This window comes from Sabethes cyaneus, chromosome 2, assembly GCF_943734655.1.
Source record: "Sabethes cyaneus chromosome 2, idSabCyanKW18_F2, whole genome shotgun sequence".
In the NCBI taxonomy this organism is placed as follows: domain Eukaryota; kingdom Metazoa; phylum Arthropoda; class Insecta; order Diptera; family Culicidae; genus Sabethes; species Sabethes cyaneus.
This window is the reverse complement of record NC_071354.1, coordinates 218,966,194-218,990,338: the sequence shown is the minus strand read 5'-3', so window position 1 is coordinate 218,990,338 and position 24,145 is coordinate 218,966,194. Positions and strand designations below refer to the sequence as shown.

Here is a 24,145-nt window from a genome sequence, read left to right as displayed (position 1 = left end):
TACGAAGAGCTCTTTCGAATCTTTCGAACAAATGTACCGTTAACAAAAAGGAAACGTGAATTTCGCAAAAATCTGCCGTGGTGGAATGCTAACCTTCGGAATCTTCGAAATCGTCTTCGGAAAGCCAGAAAGCGTTACTTCAAGTGTCGGAGTGAGTCGCGAAAAATTGAAATGCGTGAAATTGAGGCTCAATTCAACTCTTTGAACGCTTCAAGCTTTCGCGATTACATTCGTCGCATAGAAGGAAATGTAAAAGCTGACCCAAAATCGTTCTGGAGCTACGTTAAAGACCGTCAATCTACAAAAGGGATACCGGAAAACATGCGTTACCAGGGAATCGATGCGACCACACTACAGGAGTCCGTGAATATGTTCTCGTCTTTCTTTCAAAGTGTGTCAAGTAATAACTCACCACCTTTGTCTGAAGCGTACTTGGACAGTATTCCGCAGTATGATGTAAATATGCTTCGAATGAATTTTTCGCCCCACGATGTCCTGCTTAAGCTGCAATCCATCGATGGATCAAAAGGACCCGGTCCTGATGAGCTGCCACCGTTCTTCGTAAAAAATTGTGCTGGTGCTCTAGCGTACCCTGTCAGTATCATATTTAACCGTTCGATCGCAGAGGGGTACTTTCCAACCATTTGGAAATCTGCCTCAATCACACCGATTCACAAATCTGGTTCTCTTAACGAGGTGGAGAACTACCGTGGGATTTCCATTCTTAACTGTTTACCTAAAGTGTTTGAAAGTATGGTGCACGATGTACTGTACCAATTTGTTAAATCCTTAATTGCTACGGATCAACATGGTTTTATGAAAAAACGCTCGACCACAACAAACTTGCTAAGTTACGTTTCGACTCTTGTGGACAAAATGGAAAAACGACAACAGATCGACGCGGTGTATGTCGATTTCGCCAAAGCTTTTGACAAGGTTCCACATATTCTGGCGGTTGAGAAGTTCAAAAGAATAGGGTTACCCGAATGGATAACACAATGGATCCTGTCTTATCTTACGGATCGGAGCTCAACAGTGAAGGTTTGCGGTGTCTGCTCTACCCCATTCCAAATTCAGTCCGGTGTACCTCAGGGCAGCGTCCTGGGGCCATTGCTGTTTGTTTTATTTATTAACGATTTATGTTGGAAATTAAAGTCGCCAAAATTATTATACGCTGACGACCTCAAATTCTACCGAGTAATTCCGACGCTGACAGATTGTTGCGCACTTCAATCGGATATCAACACGCTCATGGATTGGTGCAGTCTGAACGGAATGGAAGCAAACGTGAACAAATGCTGCATAATATCATTCACCAGGTTACGTGCACCAATTGTGTTTGACTACCTCATGGCAGCAACTAGCTTGGAACGTAAGACGACTGTGAAGGATTTGGGAATTCTGATTGACAGCAAACTAAGGTTCGTAGAACACATTTCCGCTGTCACGGCTAAGGCATACGCTATGTTGGGGTTCCTGAAAAGAAATACAAAGTTTTTTGCTGATATCTACAGTTTGAAGACCCTGTATTGCTCGCTCGTGCGCAGTGTTCTAGAGTACGGAGTGCAAGTGTGGGCACCGTACCATGTAGTCCACATCAACCGAATCGAACGTGTGCAAAGGCAATTTATTCGATACGCTCTTCGGAATATTGGCTGGAGGGATAGGATAAATCTACCACCGTATGAAAGTCGCTGCATGCTAATCGGCCTACAAACGTTGTCAAGTCGGCGAGTATTCCTACAACGAATGTTAATCTTCGACGTCCTAGCAGGCAACATCGACTGTGCGGATATACTGAGCAAACTACGCTTCAATGTGCCTTCCCGAGTGATTCGCCAAAGTGAGTTTTTTCGACAATTGCATCATCGGACTAATTATGGAATGAATAACCCGCTGGAAGTTTGCTGTAGTCGTTTTAATGATATTTATTACTTGTTCGATTTTGGAATGTCAAAACATGTATTTAGGCTAAGAATCTGTAATATATAATTAGTTAGATAAGTTTTATGTCTGTGCGATGTTCTTTATGTCGAAGATTAATAAATTAAATACTTAATGCGAAAAATGTAGATTTAGGCAAACTGTAAGCAAAGCAAAGCCCAGGTGCTACATTCCGTTATCGAAACTTGACCTTCTGTTTTTGTACGACAGACTTCGCAGCCAGCTGTTAGAATACAGGACAATTACAGGGCTAGTTGCTACGATCCTATTGATTCCAACAGCCTCTTCCAGCCGAGATTCGAACATACGACGACTGGCTTATTAGGCCAGCATCCTACCTCGAGGCTAACTGGAAGGCATAACAATAAAACTATAAAATGCTTTTTATTAGGTGAGTGATTCCACGGAGTTTCGCAAATCGATTTTAATTTGTCATTTTTGATTTAGCTGAAACTTTGATTAGCTGTTATGTTTAAGAAAATATGTCATTTCATCATATCAGGTATTTTTTAAGATCTAGACTACTGTTTCAAACGGGCCTAACCAAAAATGGTGCTAACCCATTAAATAATTTATATTGGAAAAATGGTTCATTTGATCGAAATAGTGTCTTCAGCAAAGTTGTAGATGATAAAATTGCCTTTCCAAAAAAAATATGTGCACTGTAAAAACTTTTTTTTTGTTGAAAAAAAAGAAAATAAAACTAAAAAGTTAAATATCTAAAAAAGTGCATTTTTTAAAAATTTTAATTTTTGATATGTTAAAGGTAACAATATACGCTACGTTTATCTGAAAGTTTCATTGCTGGCGAATGAAGGGCAAATAAGTTATAGTATTTTGAAAATTTCATGTATTTTTAATTTTCACCAAAAATAATTTTTTACAGTGTATAACTTTTTCTAAAGATGAGAATTATAATAAGCAACATCTTTAAAAAAAGTTATACACTGTAAAAAATTATTTTTAGTGAAAATGAAAAAACATGAAATTTTCAAAATATTATAGGGCCATTGCAAATCATATTTAAAGTTTTTGTCACCCCCTCCTTGGAAATTGGCTTGAAAAATCAGGGGGCAAAAAAATAATTTATAGGATATGAGTCAAATTTCTTTTTATGAAATCACTTGTCTGTGGGCTCTACAATCTAAAAAACTCGAAAAATGAGTCTCCGAGTTGGACTAACGCTTCTAGCACGAAACAGAAATGGAAATTCGAACAATGGAATTTCCGAAACTCGTCCAAAAAAATTTTCCTTTGTTTTTGTCTTTTTATGTATATTTTTGCATAGAAAATTATAACGCAAATATTACAAGCAAGAATAAATTCGGTTTTCACGTTTAAACCTTAAATAAAAATTCTTAAAATCCATGCTTCTTTGTTTTTTTTTCGCCCCCCCCCTTCAGTGGCCGAACACCGGAAGGACAAAAACTTTATAAAATATTTGTAATGGCCTAACTTATTTGCCCTTCATTCGCCAGCAATGAAACTTTCAGATAAAAGTAGTGTATATTGTTACCTTTAACATATCAAAAAATAAAATTTTTAAAAAATGCACTTTTTTAGATATTTAACTTTTTAGTTTTATTTTCTTTTTTTTTTTCAACAAAAAAAATTTTTTTTACAGTGCACATATTTTTGTTAGAAAGGCAATTTTATTATCTACCACTTTGCTGAAGACACTGTAAAAATTTTTTTTTTTGTTGAAAAGAAAAAAGAAAATAAAATTAAAAAGTTAAATATCTAAAAAAGCGTATTTTTCAAAAAAAAAAATTTTTTTTACATGTTAGAGGTAACAATATACACTACTTTCTTTGAAAGTTTTATTGCTGGCGAATAAAGGGCAAATGAGTTATAATATTTAGAAAATTTCATGCATTTTTAATTTTCCAAAAATATTTTTTACAGTGTCTAACTTTTTCTAAAGATGATACTTACTATAATACTCATCTTTAGAAAAAGTTATACATTGTAAAAAAATATGTTTGGTGAAAATAAAAAAACATCAAATTTTCAAAATATTATTACTTATTTTCCCTTCATTTGCCAGCAATGACACTTTTAGGAAAAGTAGTGTATATTGTTACGTTTAACATGTCGAAAAATAATTTTTTTTAAAAATGCGCTTTTTAGATATTTAACTTTTTAGATTTATTTTTGTTTTTTTTTTCAACAAAAAAAAATTTTTGCGGTGCACATATTTTTTTAGAAAGGCAATTTTATTATCTACAACTTTGTAGAAGACTATTTCGATCAAATAAACCATTTTTCCAATATAAAATATTTAATGGATTAGCACCATTTTTGGTTAGGCCCTTTTGAAAAAGCAGTCAACATCTTAAAAAAAATACCTGATATGATCAAATGACACCATTTTATAAGGAGAAAAGCAATGCAAAGTTTCAGCTAAATCAAAAATGATAAATTAAAAAATATGTTATTTTTTCGTCACTCGGCGTGGAATTGCTCTTGGCCAAAAATACCGACTTAGAGCAGGTGATTACGTAAATTGGAGTGTTGAGGTCACTTTTTTATATCAATTGAAACTCAATTTACATGTTTCACTGTACTTTTGATGACGGTAACCATGTAAGGTGAATGAAAAAAAAATGTGCTGGTTCCCAAGAAACATTTATGCGCTGATTAAACATTTTAGCAGCCATTATTATTCAGCCATAGCTGAATGTGCATCGAATAAAATTTATGTAAACAACTCTATAATACTTATTCAGCCAAAATTGGAGAATTTCTATTTCGTTTGAGGCAGAAAAAAAACATTTGTTAAGCAATTATATCGTCATTTATATAACCTCTGTGCGCCTTGTTTCTAGCTTTGCGCAAATTGGTGTTTTAAAAACGCGCAAAAGCCTCTATTAAGCTCCATTACAGCCTCTAAAGCACGAAGCTGATAAAATCACCAGATTTAGATGCTTAAGAACTGAAAAAAGGTTCTTATTTCGAAAACTAAACCATAGTTCAGCCACAGGTAGAATAAATTCAGCTATAAAAGCGTTTGCCTGAAATTGTTACTTGGGTAGATACTTTCAAAGCTGCAAAGGAGCTTAATAGAGGCTTTTGCGTGTTTTACATAACCGATTTGTGCAATGCTGTCCATTCTATTTTTAGAACGAGCAAAACTATTTCTGCTAAGCTTTTTCAGTCGCCTGTTCAACCGCTCATCAACCTTTATGCAGCCAAAAAATAAATAGTGAACACTGAAAGTAATTGTACCTGTCTGTTTTGCCTCCGAAAAATGATACAGAAAATATGACTGAACAGAAGGACAGAGAGGATATTCCTCGTAAGGTGAACGAAAAAAAGTTGTTGGGATTTTTTAGGATATGGCAAAACCGGGTCTTTTCTTTTAAATAGAAGCGTTCTGTCATCAAACAATCTGACAAAATTTGGTTCAAATCCAAAAAGATCGGAGATGGACTAGACTGCTCAACTCAACTGCACGACTAGACTACTCGATTCAACTGCTCGACTAGACTACTAGATTCAACTGCTCGACTGCACTACTCGACTTAACTGCTTGATTAAACTGCTCGACTGAACTGCTTGATTAAATTACTCGACTCGACTGCTCGACTCAGCTGCTCAACTGGACTACTCGACTCAACTGCTCGAAAAACCCATTCTACTGGACTACTCGACTCAACTGATCGACTAGACTGCTCGAATGAACTGCTCGACTCGACTGGACGAATAAACTGCTCGACTCAACTGTTCGACATAACCTCTTGACCCGACTGCTTGACTAAACCATTCGATTTGACTGCTTTACTTAAATGCTCGACTGGACTACTCGACTTAATTGCCCAATTAAACTGCTCGACTGAATTGCTCGATATAATTGCTCGACGCAACTGCTCGACCGGACTGCTTGACTAAACTGCTTGATTTAACTGCTCGACTAGACTGCTCGATTTGATTGCCCGACTTGAATTGTTCGACTCGACTGTTCGACCCAACTGCTTGACTCGATTGCTTGATTTGACTGCTCGACTCGCCTGTACAATTCGATTGCTTCTCGCGATATCATATGGTCGGTGTTAAATCAGATCGGACCAAGCCGCAAAATTTTAAAAAATGAGTTAATGATAGCAAACGATCACGAATTTGCTAAGCAGCATTTTACTCTAATCAGACTTCATAAATGTTGCAAACAGCCAGAAGTTTTTATTCAGTTAAATAAAATCCAATACGACCATAAAAACTATTTGTTTCAGTTTCCGGCTATGACTCTTTTATGCACAACATCGTAGAACTATAATGCAATGCATGCAATGCAATGCTATGCAATATAAGAACTCAAGGAACTAATACAATGATTAAACATCTTCGCAAACACTGTCCAATGGAATTTATGCGCACTTTTCGGAATTCTGAACAGACCTTTATATTTTCCGGATCGTAAGATTTGGGCACAACTAGTGTAAATATAATAAATAAGATAATGATTACAAAATTATATTAACATTAAAATAGTAACAAAAATGTATTACACAATGACACAAACAATACGCAAAAATAATACAAAATAATACGAAATGATACAAAAATGTTACAAAAACATAATGAAATTAGGCCATTGCAAAGTTTTTGTCCCCCCCGTTGGAAATTGGTTTGCAAAATCGGGGGACAAAAAATAATTTGTAGGATATGAGTCAAATTTTTTTTTATAAAATCAATTGTCGGTAGGCTCTACAGTTTGAAAAACTCGAAAAATGAGTCTCCGAGCACGAAACAAAAATGGAAATTCGAACAATGGAAATCGACGTTCACGGATCTTTACTAACGTTTGGCATCATAAAAAATTTTACCGAACGCTCGGCTGTCCAAATCTAGGCAAAATTTTGCTGACTTCGGCACTTTTTTTAAGTGTGTGTAGCTATATTCATCGCCATAAAATCGCTGCACTGCGGTTGGAAATTCTTGCCAGAATTTGGCATGGGTTGGATGAGCTGTGAGCGACACTGAGTAAGAAGTGGTCCGATTTCCTGCTGGTGCATCCTAATAACGTAGTGATTGATCCGTCATTTTAAAATGGCATTTTTTTTCGAACTGAAATGGTGCAATGCAGAAGCAATGCTGTTCAATTGGATGCTAACGACGCGCGGACGCTTATCTAAATGGGTTCTCAAATTGGGCATATAATTGTTATTTTTTTTTGTCATCGCCCCATAAACCCGACACGTTTGTTATCAGATTTAGTATAGTAAAACCAAAAACTTCTTGTCACGTCTTTTATCAGCGTTAAAAAGGTAAACAAATCCGCCAGTACCTTGCCAGTGTGGGACTGTGAGACTAGCAACCGGTCATAAAACATAATCTAACCTGCGACCGTGAACTTCAAATATTTATTTTTCACTCTGTTTGCTCTTTAATCAACACGACCAGTTCTTTCTGTTCTTTACCGCTTTTACCATACGGATCCAGTGGATCGGCAGCCACATTTGCATCTTCGGGCACTTGTTTTCCCTCTTCGTCGAAGATTCGGAAGTTCTTCGAATACCACCAGGTGCCCATATCGAAAAACGTCCCTATGATAACGAAAACGGCCGCGGTGTGGTTCATCGATGACCGTAGGGCCAGCCCGTCGTACAGCCAACAATTGCCCTGTTTCGAGCAGGTTCGACCCCACAGCACGCAGGTCTTATCGATGATCATACCGAACACGATTGGTGCCGGCAGGAACGAAAACAGCGTATTTATTGCCATGGAAAATCCCATCGAAATCGCCTTATCCCGCTCTTCAACACAGCGCAGTCCGATCAGAAAGTTAGCAGCCGATTCCGTTCCACTGATGAACTTCGTGATGCACATTACCAACAGAAAGATGTAGAACGGGGTCATGCAGTCGACTGGACAACTTCCCGAGATTGCCGTTCCGAAGGACTGCTTAATTAAGATAGTTTTTTAAAATTACCTAAATATTTTACAAGTTACGCTGAAATTTACCTCCGAATTGAATCCCTCCCCCGTGGACATATTGAACGGGTTGGTTTCGAATGAAGCATACGACATATTTAGAGGGTTTTGGATGCAGGAGCAATCACTGTAGAACTGTTTGAAAATTGACATAAACAAAATAGTTTTTGAAATTTAATTATCAAACTAACTTACAATCGTTCCATTGGCTTGTTTGAACTGATCCTTACAGCCAGCGTGACACGGCGAAAGGTACGTGTTTCCATCACTGCCACAGATCGGTGCGTACTTCACGAAATCACAGTTACAGCTCGCACTGCATAAGGCACCTTGCGAACTGTATTTTCAATTAAAAGAACAAAAATTAAAAACAAACATTTTAAACCCCCTTCCGCAGGCAAAGACGACTTACTTGCTGACAATGGAGGCATTATTCAGCGCTTCGCAGCCCAGCAGTGAGTACATGAAGATGCCACCCGCCGAGCAGATGCTGGTGAAAATGTTCCAAGCCGCCAGATGGCGCGAGGTTGGTTTGACCTTCTGGATTACGGCACCGGCGATCAGGATACCCAGCGCGGAGAATACCAAAGATGCCGAACCGGTGACCATGCTGGAAAAAAATATAAACATTTTCAGTTAGCTGTGCAAAACAATTTTAATTATTTCGTAAAGAACAGTCATTAAAATTATATCTGAGTAAGTACTATTGTATTTAGTATCTCACCTGTGGCAAGTCAGATTTTCACTTTAGATATTGAAATACGTCTTACGGCATATTTCTAACCATCTCCAACAATATACTAGATTGAAATGTGCTAACAAATTTTTAAATAATTGAAAATAATTGAGCAATGACTAATTAGACTAACTAGAAGTCATCGCGATGAATTTTGATGAATTAATAATTTAAAAAAATAAGCAGTTTTTCCGTGCGACAGTCAGCACTTGAAATATTTGGATTATTCATTCTTGCGGAATAATATATAAAAGTATTTATACAGCAAAATTCTTTTACACCCAGTAGGCTTATAATCTCATGAAATTATTTTAGTTATAATTCATAATTTGTTAGCAATTAGATCTTGAAAGCATTTTGTTTGTTTATCATTGACCGCTTGAAGTTACTATTTGCGTCTGATATTGCAAGTATATGTTGACAACTTTATAATTATCATATGTAACTCATATCGAGCAATGAACTTTTTGTATTTCTGCAAAAAGGCATGTTCACATTTGATCGTATAACACATTCTCTGTCTGTTGACAGTGATGAACAATCAGTGCACGCTATGTCCGAAGGAAATTATTGTTTAACTTTCATGCACCTCAGATTTTTCTTCCCAGGATATTAGTATTGGTCAAAACAATTAATTTGGAGAAGGTCTTGAAATATTCTATCTCGGGTTTTTTACAAAATTCAATTTTCAAGGTTATACAGGGGTCATTCCCTCTCAAATGATCATATCCGTTGTAATCGACCACCTCCGATTTCAACAAAATTTGGTATAATTGCTCATTCCGACCCACATTCGATTTCCCAAAGTTTTGTACAGATTGATCAATCCCCCTTGCAGTGACGCTTATCCAATTTTCTTAGATTTTCGAAAAAACTCATTTTTCATTGCATGTCACTGCAACGGGGATTGATCAATCCGTACAAAACTTTGGGAAATTGAATTTGGGGTCAGACTTAGTAATTATACCAAGTTTTGTTGAAATCGGTGGTGGTCGATTACAACGGATATGATCAGTTGAGAGGGAATGACCCCTATATAACCTTGAAAATTGAAATTCGTAAAAAACCCAAGATAGAATATTTTAAGACCTTCTGTAAATTAATTGTTTTAACCAATACCTACTAACATCCTGTGAAGAAAAATCTGAGGTGCATGAAAGTTAAATAATAATTTCCTTCGAACATAGCGTGCAGTGTTGGACAGAGATACCGAGAGTGTGTTTGCGATCGTAGTCAATTCATTGATTTCTCGCCGACTTTTGCATCGGAAATTCTTTGCGAGCGGAATGACACAGAGTTACCAATTGCAAAAATTTAAATCGCTGATGAGCTGACGATAAACATTCATCGTGATGAAAATTAGTAACATTTTACACAACCTATTAAGCGTTGCTCCCATGACTCTTCCTAACCTAAGTTTCCGCTAAGTCCCCTTCACGCCTGGCCCCATTATGTTTGGATCCTATCAACATCTTTGCTTTAATGCTTTCTTCTATCGTCCCCTCCTTTAACAGTAATCCCCTTTCTTGACTGAGAAAAGGTTCCAACATTTATCAGAACATGCTTCTTACCCGAGAAATGCACATTTTGTTTTTTTGTTTTTTACATTTTGTGCTTTAGTTGCTTGGATATTTTTCATGTTTGGTTAAATTTGTGCTTCATTTGTATGAGAGCTCCACTTTCCAGACGGGGAGTGGTCTCGAACCACCATGAACATTTATTATCTCTAAGAATTGCCTCTAAAATCTCTATATGCCAAATTTGGTTCCATTTTTTTTATTAGCTCGTGAGTTATGCAGAAGTTTCTGTTTCATTTCTATGGGAACCCCCACTTACAGAGTGGGGAGGAGTCCTGAACCATCATGAGAACCTTTCCTGGCCTAAAAAAACCCCTGCATTCAAATTTTCACGGACATCCGCTCGGACAGACAGACAGACAGACAGACAGACAGACAGACAGACAGACAGACAGACAGACAGACAGACAGACAGACAGACAGACAGACAGACAGACAGACAGACAGACAGACAGACAGACAGACAGACAGACAGACAGACAGACAGACAGACAGACAGACAGACAGACAGACAGACAGACAGACAGACAGACAGACAGACAGACAGACAGACAGACAGACAGACAGACAGACAGACAGACAGACAGACAGACAGACAGACAGACAGACAGACAGACAGACAGACAGACAGACAGACAGACAGACAGACAGACAGACAGACAGACAGACAGACAGACAGACAGACAGACAGACAGACAGACAGACAGACAGACAGACAGACAGACAGACAGACAGACAGACAGACAGACAGACAGACAGACAGACAGACAGACAGACAGACAGACAGACAGACAGACAGACAGACAGACAGACAGACAGACAGACAGACAGACAGACAGACAGACAGACAGACAGACAGACAGACAGACAGACAGACAGACAGACAGACAGACAGACAGACAGACAGACAGACAGACAGACAGACAGACAGACAGACAGACAGACAGACAGACAGACAGACAGACAGACAGACAGACAGACAGACAGACAGACAGACAGACAGACAGACAGACAGACAGACAGACAGACAGACAGACAGACAGACAGACAGACAGACAGACAGACAGACAGACAGACAGACAGACAGACAGACAGACAGACAGACAGACAGACAGACAGACAGACAGACAGACAGACAGACAGACAGACAGACAGACAGACAGACAGACAGACAGACAGACAGACAGACAGACAGACAGACAGACAGACAGACAGACAGACAGACAGACAGACAGACAGACAGACAGACAGACAGACAGACAGACAGACAGACAGACAGACAGACAGACAGACAGACAGACAGACAGACAGACAGACAGACAGACAGACAGACAGACAGACAGACAGACAGACAGACAGACAGACAGACAGACAGACAGACAGACAGACAGACAGACAGACAGACAGACAGACAGACAGACAGACAGACAGACAGACAGACAGACAGACAGACAGACAGACAGACAGACAGACAGACAGACAGACAGACAGACAGACAGACAGACAGACAGACAGACAGACAGACAGACAGACAGACAGACAGACAGACAGACAGACAGACAGACAGACAGACAGACAGACAGACAGACAGACAGACAGACAGACAGACAGACAGACAGACAGACAGACAGACAGACAGACAGACAGACAGACAGACAGACAGACAGACAGACAGACAGACAGACAGACAGACAGACAGACAGACAGACAGACAGACAGACAGACAGACAGACAGACAGACAGACAGACAGACAGACAGACAGACAGACAGACAGACAGACAGACAGACAGACAGACAGACAGACAGACAGACAGACAGACAGACAGACAGACAGACAGACAGACAGACAGACAGACAGACAGACAGACAGACAGACAGACAGACAGACAGACAGACAGACAGACAGACAGACAGACAGACAGACAGACAGACAGACAGACAGACAGACAGACAGACAGACAGACAGACAGACAGACAGACAGACAGACAGACAGACAGACAGACAGACAGACAGACAGACAGACAGACAGACAGACAGACAGACAGACAGACAGACAGACAGACAGACAGACAGACAGACAGACAGACAGACAGACAGACAGACAGACAGACAGACAGACAGACAGACAGACAGACAGACAGACAGACAGACAGACAGACAGACAGACAGACAGACAGACAGACAGACAGACAGACAGACAGACAGACAGACAGACAGACAGACAGACAGACAGACAGACAGACAGACAGACAGACAGACAGACAGACAGACAGACAGACAGACAGACAGACAGACAGACAGACAGACAGACAGACAGACAGACAGACAGACAGACAGACAGACAGACAGACAGACAGACAGACAGACAGACAGACAGACAGACAGACAGACAGACAGACAGACAGACAGACAGACAGACAGACAGACAGATAGACAGACAGACAGACAGACAGACAGACAGACAGACAGACAGACAGACAGACAGACAGACAGACAGACAGACAGACAGACAGACAGACAGACAGACAGACAGACAGACAGACAGACAGACAGACAGACAGACAGACAGACAGACAGACAGACAGACAGACAGACAGACAGACAGACAGACAGACAGACAGACAGACAGACAGACAGACAGACAGACAGACAGACAGACAGACAGACAGACAGACAGACAGACAGACAGACAGACAGACAGACAGACAGACAGACAGACAGACAGACAGACAGACAGACAGACAGACAGACAGACAGACAGACAGACAGACAGACAGACAGACAGCTCTTATTTCAAAGTTGGGATACGTCGATGTGTTCATTAGCGCGGCGCAGCGTGGAGGCGCGCTGCTCTAATAGTAACCCCATTCAAAAGTTTGTTAAATTGTTTGTCATTACGGACAGCCAGCTGCAAATGACATAGGATGAGTAAAGCGTTTTGCTGTCGCAGGCGACAAAACCTGCAAGTTCCAAATGTTTTGTCGCAAGGTAGATTGGTGCACCTGCACCAACGCGCTCAGCGTGATTTTCCTTTCCTGCAGGAAACTGGAGAACGAACCAACGGGGACGGTGTGCTTTCTTCGAATTTCTCCTTTAATTACTTTCGGTGTTGTTTCGATGGTTTGCATTGACTTGCAGAGCATTGAACATTTTTCTTTCGTTTTATTGTACACTATCAACTAAGTTTTCACTACGTGCCATTATTATTAATAACTTTCAAGCTTGTTGCTGTTTGCCTTCCCTTTGAATGGAATGACTTAAGAAATTTGTCGGTTTGCTCAAATGTCGGCATTGTAGATTTGCTCATTTGTCAAGTAAGAAAAAATTACGAAAACTCGGTCACCATCGCTAGGCATTTTAAAGTAAATTCAATTTTTAGCAGGATTGTTAAAATTTACATTGAAGAGTTGAATTGACGTTTTCGAATCGAAAAGTCACAAAGGACACCTTTTAGATACAAACATTTATTCGGTAAATGTAGAAACCATGTTTTTCATGTTTGTGATTTGAAAATTTCCCAATTTTATTTGAAGATTTTTGCTTCAATTGATTGGAAATATTTCTATGAGTCTAGTGCAATACAGTAAATTGAAAATTTCTATTGCAGACTTTTAAGCAATTGGAAAATATGTTTGCTTTGCTTTGTTTACATGAAAAAGGATTGTTCGTTCGTGCTTTGTTCGTACTTCCAACTCCATCCCGTAGTGAAGAAGTTGGAAATGATGAAGCACTTCGTATCCACCGAATAGAGCAATCTAACATTCGCAACATCTTCTCCGGCGAGAAAGGCGAAAGTGCTGTACGGAAGCCTTGTTTCGGTCGCCCGATAGTGCTGCGCGATCGTGCAACAGAAGCTAAATAATAAAGACCGAGAACAGGATGGCCTCATCGTTGCGCACCTTGGGCCGGAAGTCTAAGTAGTATTCTAGTATTCAGATTGCATTTAAAAAATAAATTACATTCGAATCCAATAGTTTTCAATATATAACGAATGAAAAATGTCCGAATTTCACGTTTGAGGTGCTAAGGCAGAAATTCCACCATTTTTTATTGTTAAAATATCCAAAAGAGTGATATATCATGCTAACTATTGCCGGAACTGGCGCATCTACCCTAGTCAATGTTTCGTCAAAATAATTTCATTGGAGAGGTACGTACGTCCGTAGGTTGGACGATCATTCGGTGCTGTCATTATAATTTTGACACCGAAACCGACGCAGTCCCAAGTCAACCATGCTGTCAGGTCTTGAAATCTACTGATTTTTCGAACGTTTTCATATTTTATAGACGATATCGACTCATTATACAGTAACTAAGACATCATTCGATTATTTTCTGATAATGTAAAAAATGATAATGGAGCACATGATCGAATATTCAGAAGAAGTTGACATGAAATTAAACTCAAGTCGGTTTTTATGCGAAGGATACGTCACAAAGCCGCTTAAAACAAAACGCGTAAATTCCGAAAATCGCGAAAAAAATAAACCGCGTAAATAGCGATTGCAGTGTATTTTTTTTTGTAGAAATTTTCTGGTTTACCAGGAAACCAAAAAAAGGAAAAATAAATTTGGTATATAATTAGAGAGTCAGTGAAGATGTAACGAAACAATGTATGACAGACACAGTGAAATTTAGAAAAAAAACTTACTTTGCTTGTGATGGCGTCAAACGGTACTGGATCTCGATGTACTTAGACTGGAACAGAAAATACGGCATATATCCAAAGAAGTAGAATATACTGGCAGTGTTGTTAAACACGTAAGCTTTGTTCGTAATCAGTCGCTTCAAGGTAACAAGTAGATCACTAATTGAAGCCTGAGGCTGTTCCTCTTCTTCTTCTACTACTTCCCCGCTCATACGACTGGCCTGACGGGACAGCGATTTACGTTCAGCTGCTCGAGGAAGCATTTTTGGGAAACATGCTGTAAACAAAACTTCTTTATTATCTCTTACTGTACCCGAATGCCACTTGGACGCTTACCGAACATAGGAGCAACCACTAGAAGCGTCGTTCCAAGTGCCACCCAACCACTCCACCAGGCACCGATCCAGCGAGGATCCTTGATTCCGTAGCCCGGATCCACGGTAGGGAAAACAAAGAACTCCAAACACAGCGATGCCAACGAGAAACCCACCATCGGACCGAGTCGTCGTCCGAAAGCCGACAAACTGGACAGGAAAGGAACCTTTTCCTTGCGTACATTGTCATCCAAATAGGTTAATCCCAGCGTGAAATATAGGGAGGTCCCTAAACCGGACAGAAAACTACCCAGAAAAAGGAGCAGTTGAGGTTTGAGATTCCCCATATCCGACGAACAGTCAGGTGGTGGTCGAAGTTCATTACACAAATTGTCATTCTTGCTGGTATCAGATACAGTAGTCGTATTAGCTACAATCTGCATTAGATCCTCTAATTTTGGTCCATAGAAAATGTGCGGAAGGGCATTTACGAAACACGACAGCCCCATGCTCGTAATCCCCAACGCAATCCATAGTGGTTTTCGTCTATTCGAAGCATAATACGACAGGAAAAGTGAAGATAAAACAAACGAAAGATCGGAACCAGCCATAATGATGCCAGCATTCTTCGAAGAGATTTGAATACTTTTCTCCACCGTTGTCAGGGTTCCGTAGAAATAGGAAGTGGTTGATCCGAACAGACATCCGACGACACCGAACAGAAGTACGTACAGCTTTTTGCTGGCCATCCGTTGCCAAAATCTGCCTCGACAGACCCAAAACCCGCACTGCACATCTCTTTCACTGTAGTCTGACACGGAACGTTCGTAAACGACCCGTTTCGGTGGTCCCGTGGAGTCGTCCTCGATACCCGCGGTCAGCATTTCACTTCCCGTCATTTCTGTTACTACTGCTATGAGATTTTGTTCTCCGACGAATGTTTTGCACAAGCTCTTTGTTTCCCGCTCAGAAACTAACTAATTCTATAATTCCGGACAAGTTAACCTGTCTGTCTGTCTGGCAGATCATTATACCCGGCCTGTTATCTATACTATCATTTCGAAGCGAAGCGAAGACTGCAAGTTCACGATAGCTCATATAAATCTTGATAGCGACTTGATGAATCTACACAAGTGACGATCCCGATGGCACGCGGAACATCGCCCGATGCGAAAAGCTTGTGGCTCCTGGTGTACCATAAAACATAAAAACAGCCTTCGGCTGTTGTTATTGATATGATGCTTGATAACAGGAAATGATTTGCCAGTTTGACTATCGCGTTTGTAGCGGGTGGTAAGATTTTTCAGTCTTGTAATGGTTGCACAATGTGATAAAAACAACACGAAGATTAAATCTGACATAACTCACGAGCAGACTCGTGCTCGTGCATGGGTGATTTAGGGGTTGTAATTTCTTCTACAAGAGGATCAAAATGAGGACTAATTTTACATTTATGGCTGCTAAGGAATTTAACCTATAGGGAAAGTTTAAGAATGATCAGCTGTCCCTTTTTGATGCTACTGTCAACACCCATGTCAGTGACCCGTACAACGAACCGATTGATTCTATTCAAATTGTTAAAATAACCATAAAATACTGTTTTCATATTTGGACCCGTGATTCTAATCCAACAGCTTGCATAATTGATCACCAACCAATTACCTATACCTATTTATTTCGAGACGATTCGGCTAGAATTACTGCACGGCTACCTCACTTACGCTTTACGTAGGTACTTTAATGACCAGAAAGAACTGCATCATCCCCAAAAGGAAGCGCTGCCAATGTTCGGTGTGGAAAGCGACCATTACTGCAATATGTGCACCACAACATCCTGCCCATTCCGGGGCGGCATCGCCGCCGTCGCCACCTTCCGTGACTCTGTCCAACGGTGTTTATTTGATGCGTGACCATGGAATTTGCTGGCTGCCGGCTGCCGGTGCCGCTGCTGCCGGATTGTAAGCTCGGACCCATTCCGGAAACCGCATGCCTTTCTACGATGGTGCGGTTTTTGCGGTTCTGTGTTTTGAGGTTTTGTCAGAATTTGATAGCCACATAACCGCGAAATGATGTGAATGTGGAACCGTCCGCAAGTAATATAAATTTGCTTCCTATGCTTGCGACGATAAATTACGAACGGGAGGCCGCGACGGTGGATGCAAAACTTGGTGTCGTTCGTCGTTAATTCGTCGCGCGAATAAGTGGCTGTGACGATTCGGGTTTTATTTTTCACGCTCGGAGATATTATTTTATCACGAAAGTGGAAAAATGTTATTCCCGTGATTCCCTGTTACATATCTGGACGATTAGTGTATAATTTTTGCACTCAGATGAGAGTAGCTTTCAAAATCGATTCAAGTCTAGCTATGCAGAACAAAGCACGGTAAACACGCAGAAAGCTCATAATTTTTGTCGTCTCATTTTTATTGAGGAAAGTTTCTTCAGGTGGGAAGTATTTTCTCTTGTTACGAGGTTTTATTTCTTGCGACTAAGTTGCATATTTATCCATAAGGCGGAGTGTGCATATTTTAAAATGTACTTTGAAAAAGTTGTAAAAAACTCAAAAGAAAATATGGAGTATAATAAGCATGTGATGCTCTTACTGGCTGCCAAGTACAAATCGAGTTTATTCGAAGTTTGATTGTGGTACCGAGTGATTGTCCATGGAAATAGCAAGCTCAAGAATGTATCAAGCAAATTAAACTTTATTTCGATAGAAATACTGGAATTGGAGGTTGGTGATTCTCACTTGGTGGGTGAGTAAAGGCAAAGCCATTTTTAACCTTTCACATTCTTTCAATAAAATCTTATCTAAAGACGTTCTAAAGCTGTTAAACTATCATTTAAAGTTGTAATGGAAGCCGATAATAAGCGTACTCTTGGTCATTCGTGAACAGTAAACGAAAAGTAAGCGGTCTTCCTACCAGTATGTTCTTAGGGAATGAAAATTCGAATACAACTGAAGGCATTTGTACGTTGTTTGCGAAACACTTTTCGAGCGTATTCAATCCGACTCCGGCTAACTCGATTAAGATAGAAAACGCCCTTCGCAACGTCCCCAGAAATGTGATAAACATGAGTGACTTCAGTTTCTCTGACGAAGATGTACTTGAGGCTATGAAAAAATTGAAACCCTCTACATCAACTGGTCCAGACGGCATTCCCGCGATTATCTTAAAAAAATGTGCGATTGCGCTATGTATTCCGTTAAGAATTATATTTAATCGATCTCTGTCACAAGCAATATTTCCTGAGTGTTGGAAAAAATCCGTTATGTTTCCTGTATTTAAAAAAGGAAACAAAAACGATATAATTAATTATCGAGGAATAACTTCCCTCTCCGCCGGATCGAAACTATTTGAGATTTTAGTTGGGAATGTCCTACTACGTGAATTCAAGCCTTATATCTCCACGGATCAGCATGGTTTTTACGCTGGTAGATCAACAACGACAAACTTACTTCAGTTTACGTCAAACTGCATTCGAAATATGGAAAAAGGCGTGCAAGTGGACACTATCTATACCGCCCTAAAAGCAGCGTTTGACCGCGTCGATCACTCTATCCTGTTAGCAAAAATCGAACGTCTCGGAGCCACAATACATTTTACTGAATGGCTTAAGTCATACCTAGTTGGTCGTTCACTCTGTGTTAAATTAGGAAACATTGAGTCTAACTGCTTCCTTAGCTTGTCAGGTGTTCCTCAAGGAAGCAACCTGGGACCACTATTATTTTCCGTATTTTTCAATGACGTCTGCTTCATAATCCCGCCAAACTGTAAACTCATCTATGCTGACGATCTGAAATTATTCTTCGTCATACGAACTGTAATGGACTGCATTAAGCTGCAACGGTTCTTGGACTCTTTTTGTAACTGGTGCTTGCACAATTCACTGACTCTTAGTATATCAAAATGTTCTGTAATTACTTTCACACGTAAGAAAAACCCATTATTATGGAACTACACCGCATCTGGAGAAATACTGGAAAGAGTATCAGTAATTAAAGACTTAGGCGTATTACTAGACTCACAACTCTCCTTTAGGCATCACTATTCACACGTCATAGCAAACGCTAACAGAAACCTTGGCTTCATAATGAGGATTGCCAGAGAGTTCACAGATCCGTTTTGCTTACGGTCGTTGTACTTTTCACTAGTCCGCTCCACTTTGGAGACATCAGCTGTAATTTGGAGTCCGTATACTGAAATTTGGACCAACCGCATTGAAGCAGTACAAGCTAGGTTTCTACGTTACGCTCTCAGGTTTCTTCCGTGGCGTGATCCTAACCATCTGCCAACCTATGTTGACCGTTGTCGACTATTGGGAATTGACACACTTGAAAAAAGGCGAAATATCGCCAAAGCTGTTTTCGTAGGAAAACTTTTAGTTGGTGAAATAGATGCTCCACATATACTTTCACAAATCAATATAAATGTGCCTTCCAGAACACTAAGAATACGAAATTTTCTACGCCTTGCATTTCACCGAACCGATTATGGCCAGAACGAACCCGTTAGGGCGATGTGTGACGTCTTTAACAACGCGTTTGAACTATTTGACTTTAATTTATCCAGTGTTACTTTTAAGAATCGACTTAAGCGATTGTTGTAATGTGTTTTTGAGTTAAATTTGTATTAGTGGTAAAGAGATTTTTTATATAAGCTACTATAAATGTATATAGATCGTAAGACAGTTTTGTAATTGTAAAACTTTTGTAACGGTGTCAAAAGATGGTGGGGTTTTTACGCGCACCTGAGGGTCGACCTCAGGTGGGCTTTTCCCCACCCCCCAAATTTCATTGAGGCCTGTGAAGGCCAGATGAAATAACTATGAAGTAAATAAAGTAAATAAAGTACTCAAACCCACCTTTTGTTTTCTAGTCCCTTATGATTTGCGATTACATACCTGGTAACAATATAAAGAGTCAAAAGTAAACAACCAAAAGTCGAAAATGAACAGTTGAAAAAACGTGAAATACAAACCGTAAACTTTAGACTCTGTCGACTGTTAGTTTCGTAATTTTTATCATACTTTTTTTGGCCTTTTCAGACTTTTACGGAAATTAGAACTTTCAAACAAACTACATTTATAACTAAAACAAACATGACAAAATTGTGCAGCTATCCTTGAAAAAGACTAAAATAAATAGTCGAAACGTCAGAATGAATTGAAAAAGCCAGTTCTAATTTCCGTAAAAGACTGAAAAGGCCAAAAAAGTACGATAAAAACTGTTTAGTTGTAGTAAAAAAATTACCAAAAAAAAAATCAATGTAAAAACTGTTAGAAGTAAAAAATAATTGCCTTGAAAAATCTATCAAGAATTAGTTAACAGTCCAAATAAAAGGAATACAACTATTAAAAATGAGTGAAAAAGGAATAGAAAACAAATCAGAAAAGAAATGAAGAGATAATTGGAAAACAGTCAAACTTTATGATCTTGTCGAGTACAAAAAGAGGGATAAACAAGAGTAAAAATTAGTCTTAAAAGAGTCAAAAAAATCGGAAAATAGTGGAATAAGCGTCCAAAAATAGTAATAGCCAGTGGAAAAGAGTGTCAAAAGAAAGTCAGAATAGAGTGCAAAATAAGTCCGACAGAAATCCGAAAAGAGTACCGAAAGAATCAAAAGGAAGTCAGAAAACGGTCAGAAATGAGTCATCCAAAAGTCAAAAAACAAAGAAGAAAAAATAAGGCAAAAAGTAGTCAAAACAGAAAGTCAAAACTGATAGTCAAGCTGCCAAAAACAGCCAAAACAAAGCTAGAAACATGGAAAAGAAGAGCTACAAAATGGTGAATGACCCTCAGGGTAAAACCAATATAATAAAAAAAAAGCTACTAGAGTGTCGAAAATGTCACAAAGTGAAAAAAGATTAAAAAGGAGTGCAAAAAAAATAGAAAAGTCATATCAAAACCTGATTTGACGGAGAGTCAAAAAAGAGTCAATATAAGAGATAAACAGAGCCACAAAAGAGTCAAAAAAACAACAAAAATCCAAAATGAGTCATAAAAGATTTCAAAAAAGGTCAAAAACAATCAAAAAGGAGTCTAAAGTAACTTAAAGAAGAGTTGAAAAAATCGGAAAAAAGGTCAGAAACGAGCGTAAAAAGAAAACAAAAAAATTGATACTGAGTTAGCAAGGGGCAAACAAGAGTCCAAAACGAGTGAAAAAAGTGGAAAAAAGTCAAAAAGGAGTCAAACAATAGTCAAAAAGAGTTCAAAAAGCTCATAAAAGGTTAAAACCACTCTAAAAAAATAAAAAAAACTCATAAAAGTGTCAAAAAACGTTAAGAGCGTAATGTGAAAATAAGCGCAAAAAAAGTCAGAAACGATCCAAAAAAGAGCTTAACAAGAGACAACAGACATTGAAATAAGCTTGAAAAGGAGGCGAAAACAAGGTAAAACTATTTAAAAGGAATCAAATAAAAATTTAAAAATGTGAAAAATAAAAAAAAACAGACATAAACGAGCGTAAAAAGAACAAAAACCAATATAAAAAAGAGCCAAAAATATATAAAAAAAAATTTACAAGAAAATTGAAAAAAACTCATTAGAGTCATAAGAGTACAAAAAGAATTGAACAAGTGCTAAAAGTAGTCAAAAAACAGTCAGAAAACAGTCAAATAGGTATAAAAAAGGGGCAAAAAGTTAAAAAAGAGCCAGATAAAGAGCCTAATAAGAATAAAGAAGTAAAAAGAGATTAGTAAAACAGTCAAAATAACCAAGAAAAATTCGAAAAAGTTTAAAAATGTCAAAAAAGTCTAAACATGTGCAAAAGGAACACAAAAGAGGTCAAAAAAGAGCCAAAAAGAGTCTAAAACAGTCAGAAGAACTTGGATGAACTGAGAAGAACTCAGAAGATCTTAAGAGAACTCAGAAAAACTCAGAAGAACCCAGAGAACTCAGAAGATCTCAAAAGAACTCAGAAGAACTCAGAAGAACCCAGAGAATTCAGAAGAATTCAGAAGAACTCAGAAGAACTCAGAGAACTCCGAAGAGCTCAGAAGAACTCAGAAGAACTTAGAAGAACTCAGAAGAACTCAGAAGAACTCAGAGAACTCCGAAGAGCTCAGAAGAACTCAGAAGAACTTAGAAGAACTCGAAAGAACTCAGAAGAACTCAGAAGAACTTCGAAGAACTCAGAAGAACTCAGACGAACTCCAAAGAACTCCGAAAAATTCAGAAGAACTTAGAAAAACTCAAAAGAAATCAGAAGAACTAAGAAGTTAAAAGCAAAAAGTGTGAAACAAAAAAAATTAATTCTGAGTTAGCAAGGGGTAAACAAGAGTCCAAAAAGTGGACAAAATAGTCAAAAAGGAGTCAGAAAGGAAACAGAAATGAGTCAAACAAAAAGGGTTCAAAACACCCATAAAAGTGTAAAAAAAAGTTAAATAGGCGTAGTGTGAAAATAAGCACAAAAAAAGTCAAAAACGATCCAAAACAGAGCCAAACAAGAGTCAACCAACGTTGAAATAAACTTAAAATAGAGGCAAAAACAAGGTAAAACTATTTGAAAGTAATCAAAAAAAAAAGTTTAAAAATGTGAAAAATTAAAAAAAAACAATCATAAATGAGTGCAAAAAGAACACCAAACAATATTAAAAAGAGCCAAAAAAATAAAAAATAAATTACAAGAAAATTGAAAACGATTCATTCGAGTCAAAGGAGTCCGAAAAGAGTTTGAACAAGTGCTATAAAAGTGGTCAAAAAACAGTCCGAAACAAGTCAAACAAGGGTCAGAATACATTTAGAAGAACTCAGAAGCACTCAGAAGAACTCAGAAGAACTCAGAAGAACTCAGAAGAACTCAGGAGAACTCAGAAGAACTCAAAAAAACTCAGAAGAACTCGGAACAACTCATAAGAACTCAGAAGAACTCAGAAGAACTCGGAACAACTCATAAGAACTCAGAAGAACTCAGAAGAACTCAGAAGAACTCAGAAGAACTCAGAAGAACTCAGAAGAACTCAGAAGAACTCAGAAGAACGTAGAAGAACTCAGAAGAACTCAGAAGAACGCAGAAGAACTCAGAAGAATTCAGAAAAGCTCAGAAGAACTCAGAAGTAAGAAATAAGATCTCAGAAATAAGAAATAAGATCTCAGAAGTAAGAAATAAGATCTCAGAAGTAAGAAATAAGAAGTAAGAAATAAGAAGTAAGAAATAAGAAGTAAGAAATAAGAAGTAAGAAATAAGAAGTAAGAAATAAGAAGTAAGAAATAAGAAGTAAGAAGTAAGAAGTAATAAGTAAGAAGTAAGAAGTAAGAAGTAATAAGTAAGAAGTAAGAAGTAAGAAGTAAGAAGTAAGAAGTAAGAAGTAAGAAGTAAGAAGTAAGAAGTAAGAAGTAAGAAGTAAGAAGTAAGAAGTAAGAAGTAAGAAGTAAGAAGTAAGAAGTAAGAAGTAAGAAGTAAGAAGTAAGAAGTAAGAAGTAAGAAGTAAGAAGTAAGAAGTAAGAAGTAAGAAGTAAGAAGTAAGAAGTAAGAAGTAAGAAGTAAGAAGTAAGAAGTAAGAAGTAAGAAGTAAGAAGTAAGAAGTAAGAAGTAAGAAGTAAGAAGTAAGAAGTAAGAAGTAAGAAGTAAGAAGTAAGAAGTAAGAAGTAAGAAGTAAGAAGTAAGAAGTAAGAAGTAAGAAGTAAGAAGTAAGAAGTAAGAAGTAAGAAGTAAGAAGTAAGAAGTAAGAAGTAAGAAGTAAGAAGTAAGAAGTAAGAAGTAAGAAGTAAGAAGTAAGAAGTAGGAAGTAAGAAGTAGGAAATAGGAAGTAATTCGTGTACTGTAAAACGTCTGTTTCAAAAAGTTGTACGAATAGTAAAAATACACAATATTGTTGAATATAATATACCTCTATATTTGCTTGTTTGGGAATTATAAAACTTTTACTATAAAAATGCCCTAATTTCGAGCCCGAATTACTCGCAAGAAAGCATCATTTCATACAAAAACTGTCCCCAGAGAATCAGAATAGTTTCAGTATAGCAGGTTGAAAAGTTTTACAGATCATGT

General features: G+C 38.3%; 1 protein-coding gene across 1 annotated transcript; it reads right to left on the bottom strand.

Moving 5' to 3' along the window:
• Positions 1-7,311: 7,311 nt before the first annotated feature.
• On the bottom strand, positions 7,312-16,051 carry LOC128736664 (solute carrier organic anion transporter family member 74D-like). Its single transcript, XM_053831152.1, has 6 exons — positions 15,175-16,051; positions 14,842-15,115; positions 8,288-8,485; positions 8,071-8,212; positions 7,906-8,010; positions 7,312-7,842 (listed from the first exon to the last, which is right to left on the bottom strand). The coding sequence occupies exons 1-6, from the start codon at positions 16,049-16,051 to the stop codon at positions 7,312-7,314; spliced, it is 2,127 nt and encodes a 708-aa protein (XP_053687127.1).
• Between the last annotated feature and the right edge of the window lie 8,094 nt (positions 16,052-24,145).

What these genes read in the sequence shown, in the direction of transcription:
- LOC128736664 (XM_053831152.1), bottom strand. Translation starts at nt 16,051, where the DNA reads ATGACGGGAAGTGAAATGCTGACCGCGGGTATCGAGGACGACTCCACG. An exon ending in AGTGGTTGCTCCTATGTTCG is followed by an intron (nt 15,116 to 15,174) that starts GTAAGCGTCCAA and finishes TTTTGTTTACAG; the next exon opens with CATGTTTCCCAAAAATGCTT. An exon ending in GGGAGGGATTCAATTCGGAG is followed by an intron (nt 7,843 to 7,905) that starts GTAAATTTCAGC and finishes TTAATTAAGCAG; the next exon opens with TCCTTCGGAACGGCAATCTC.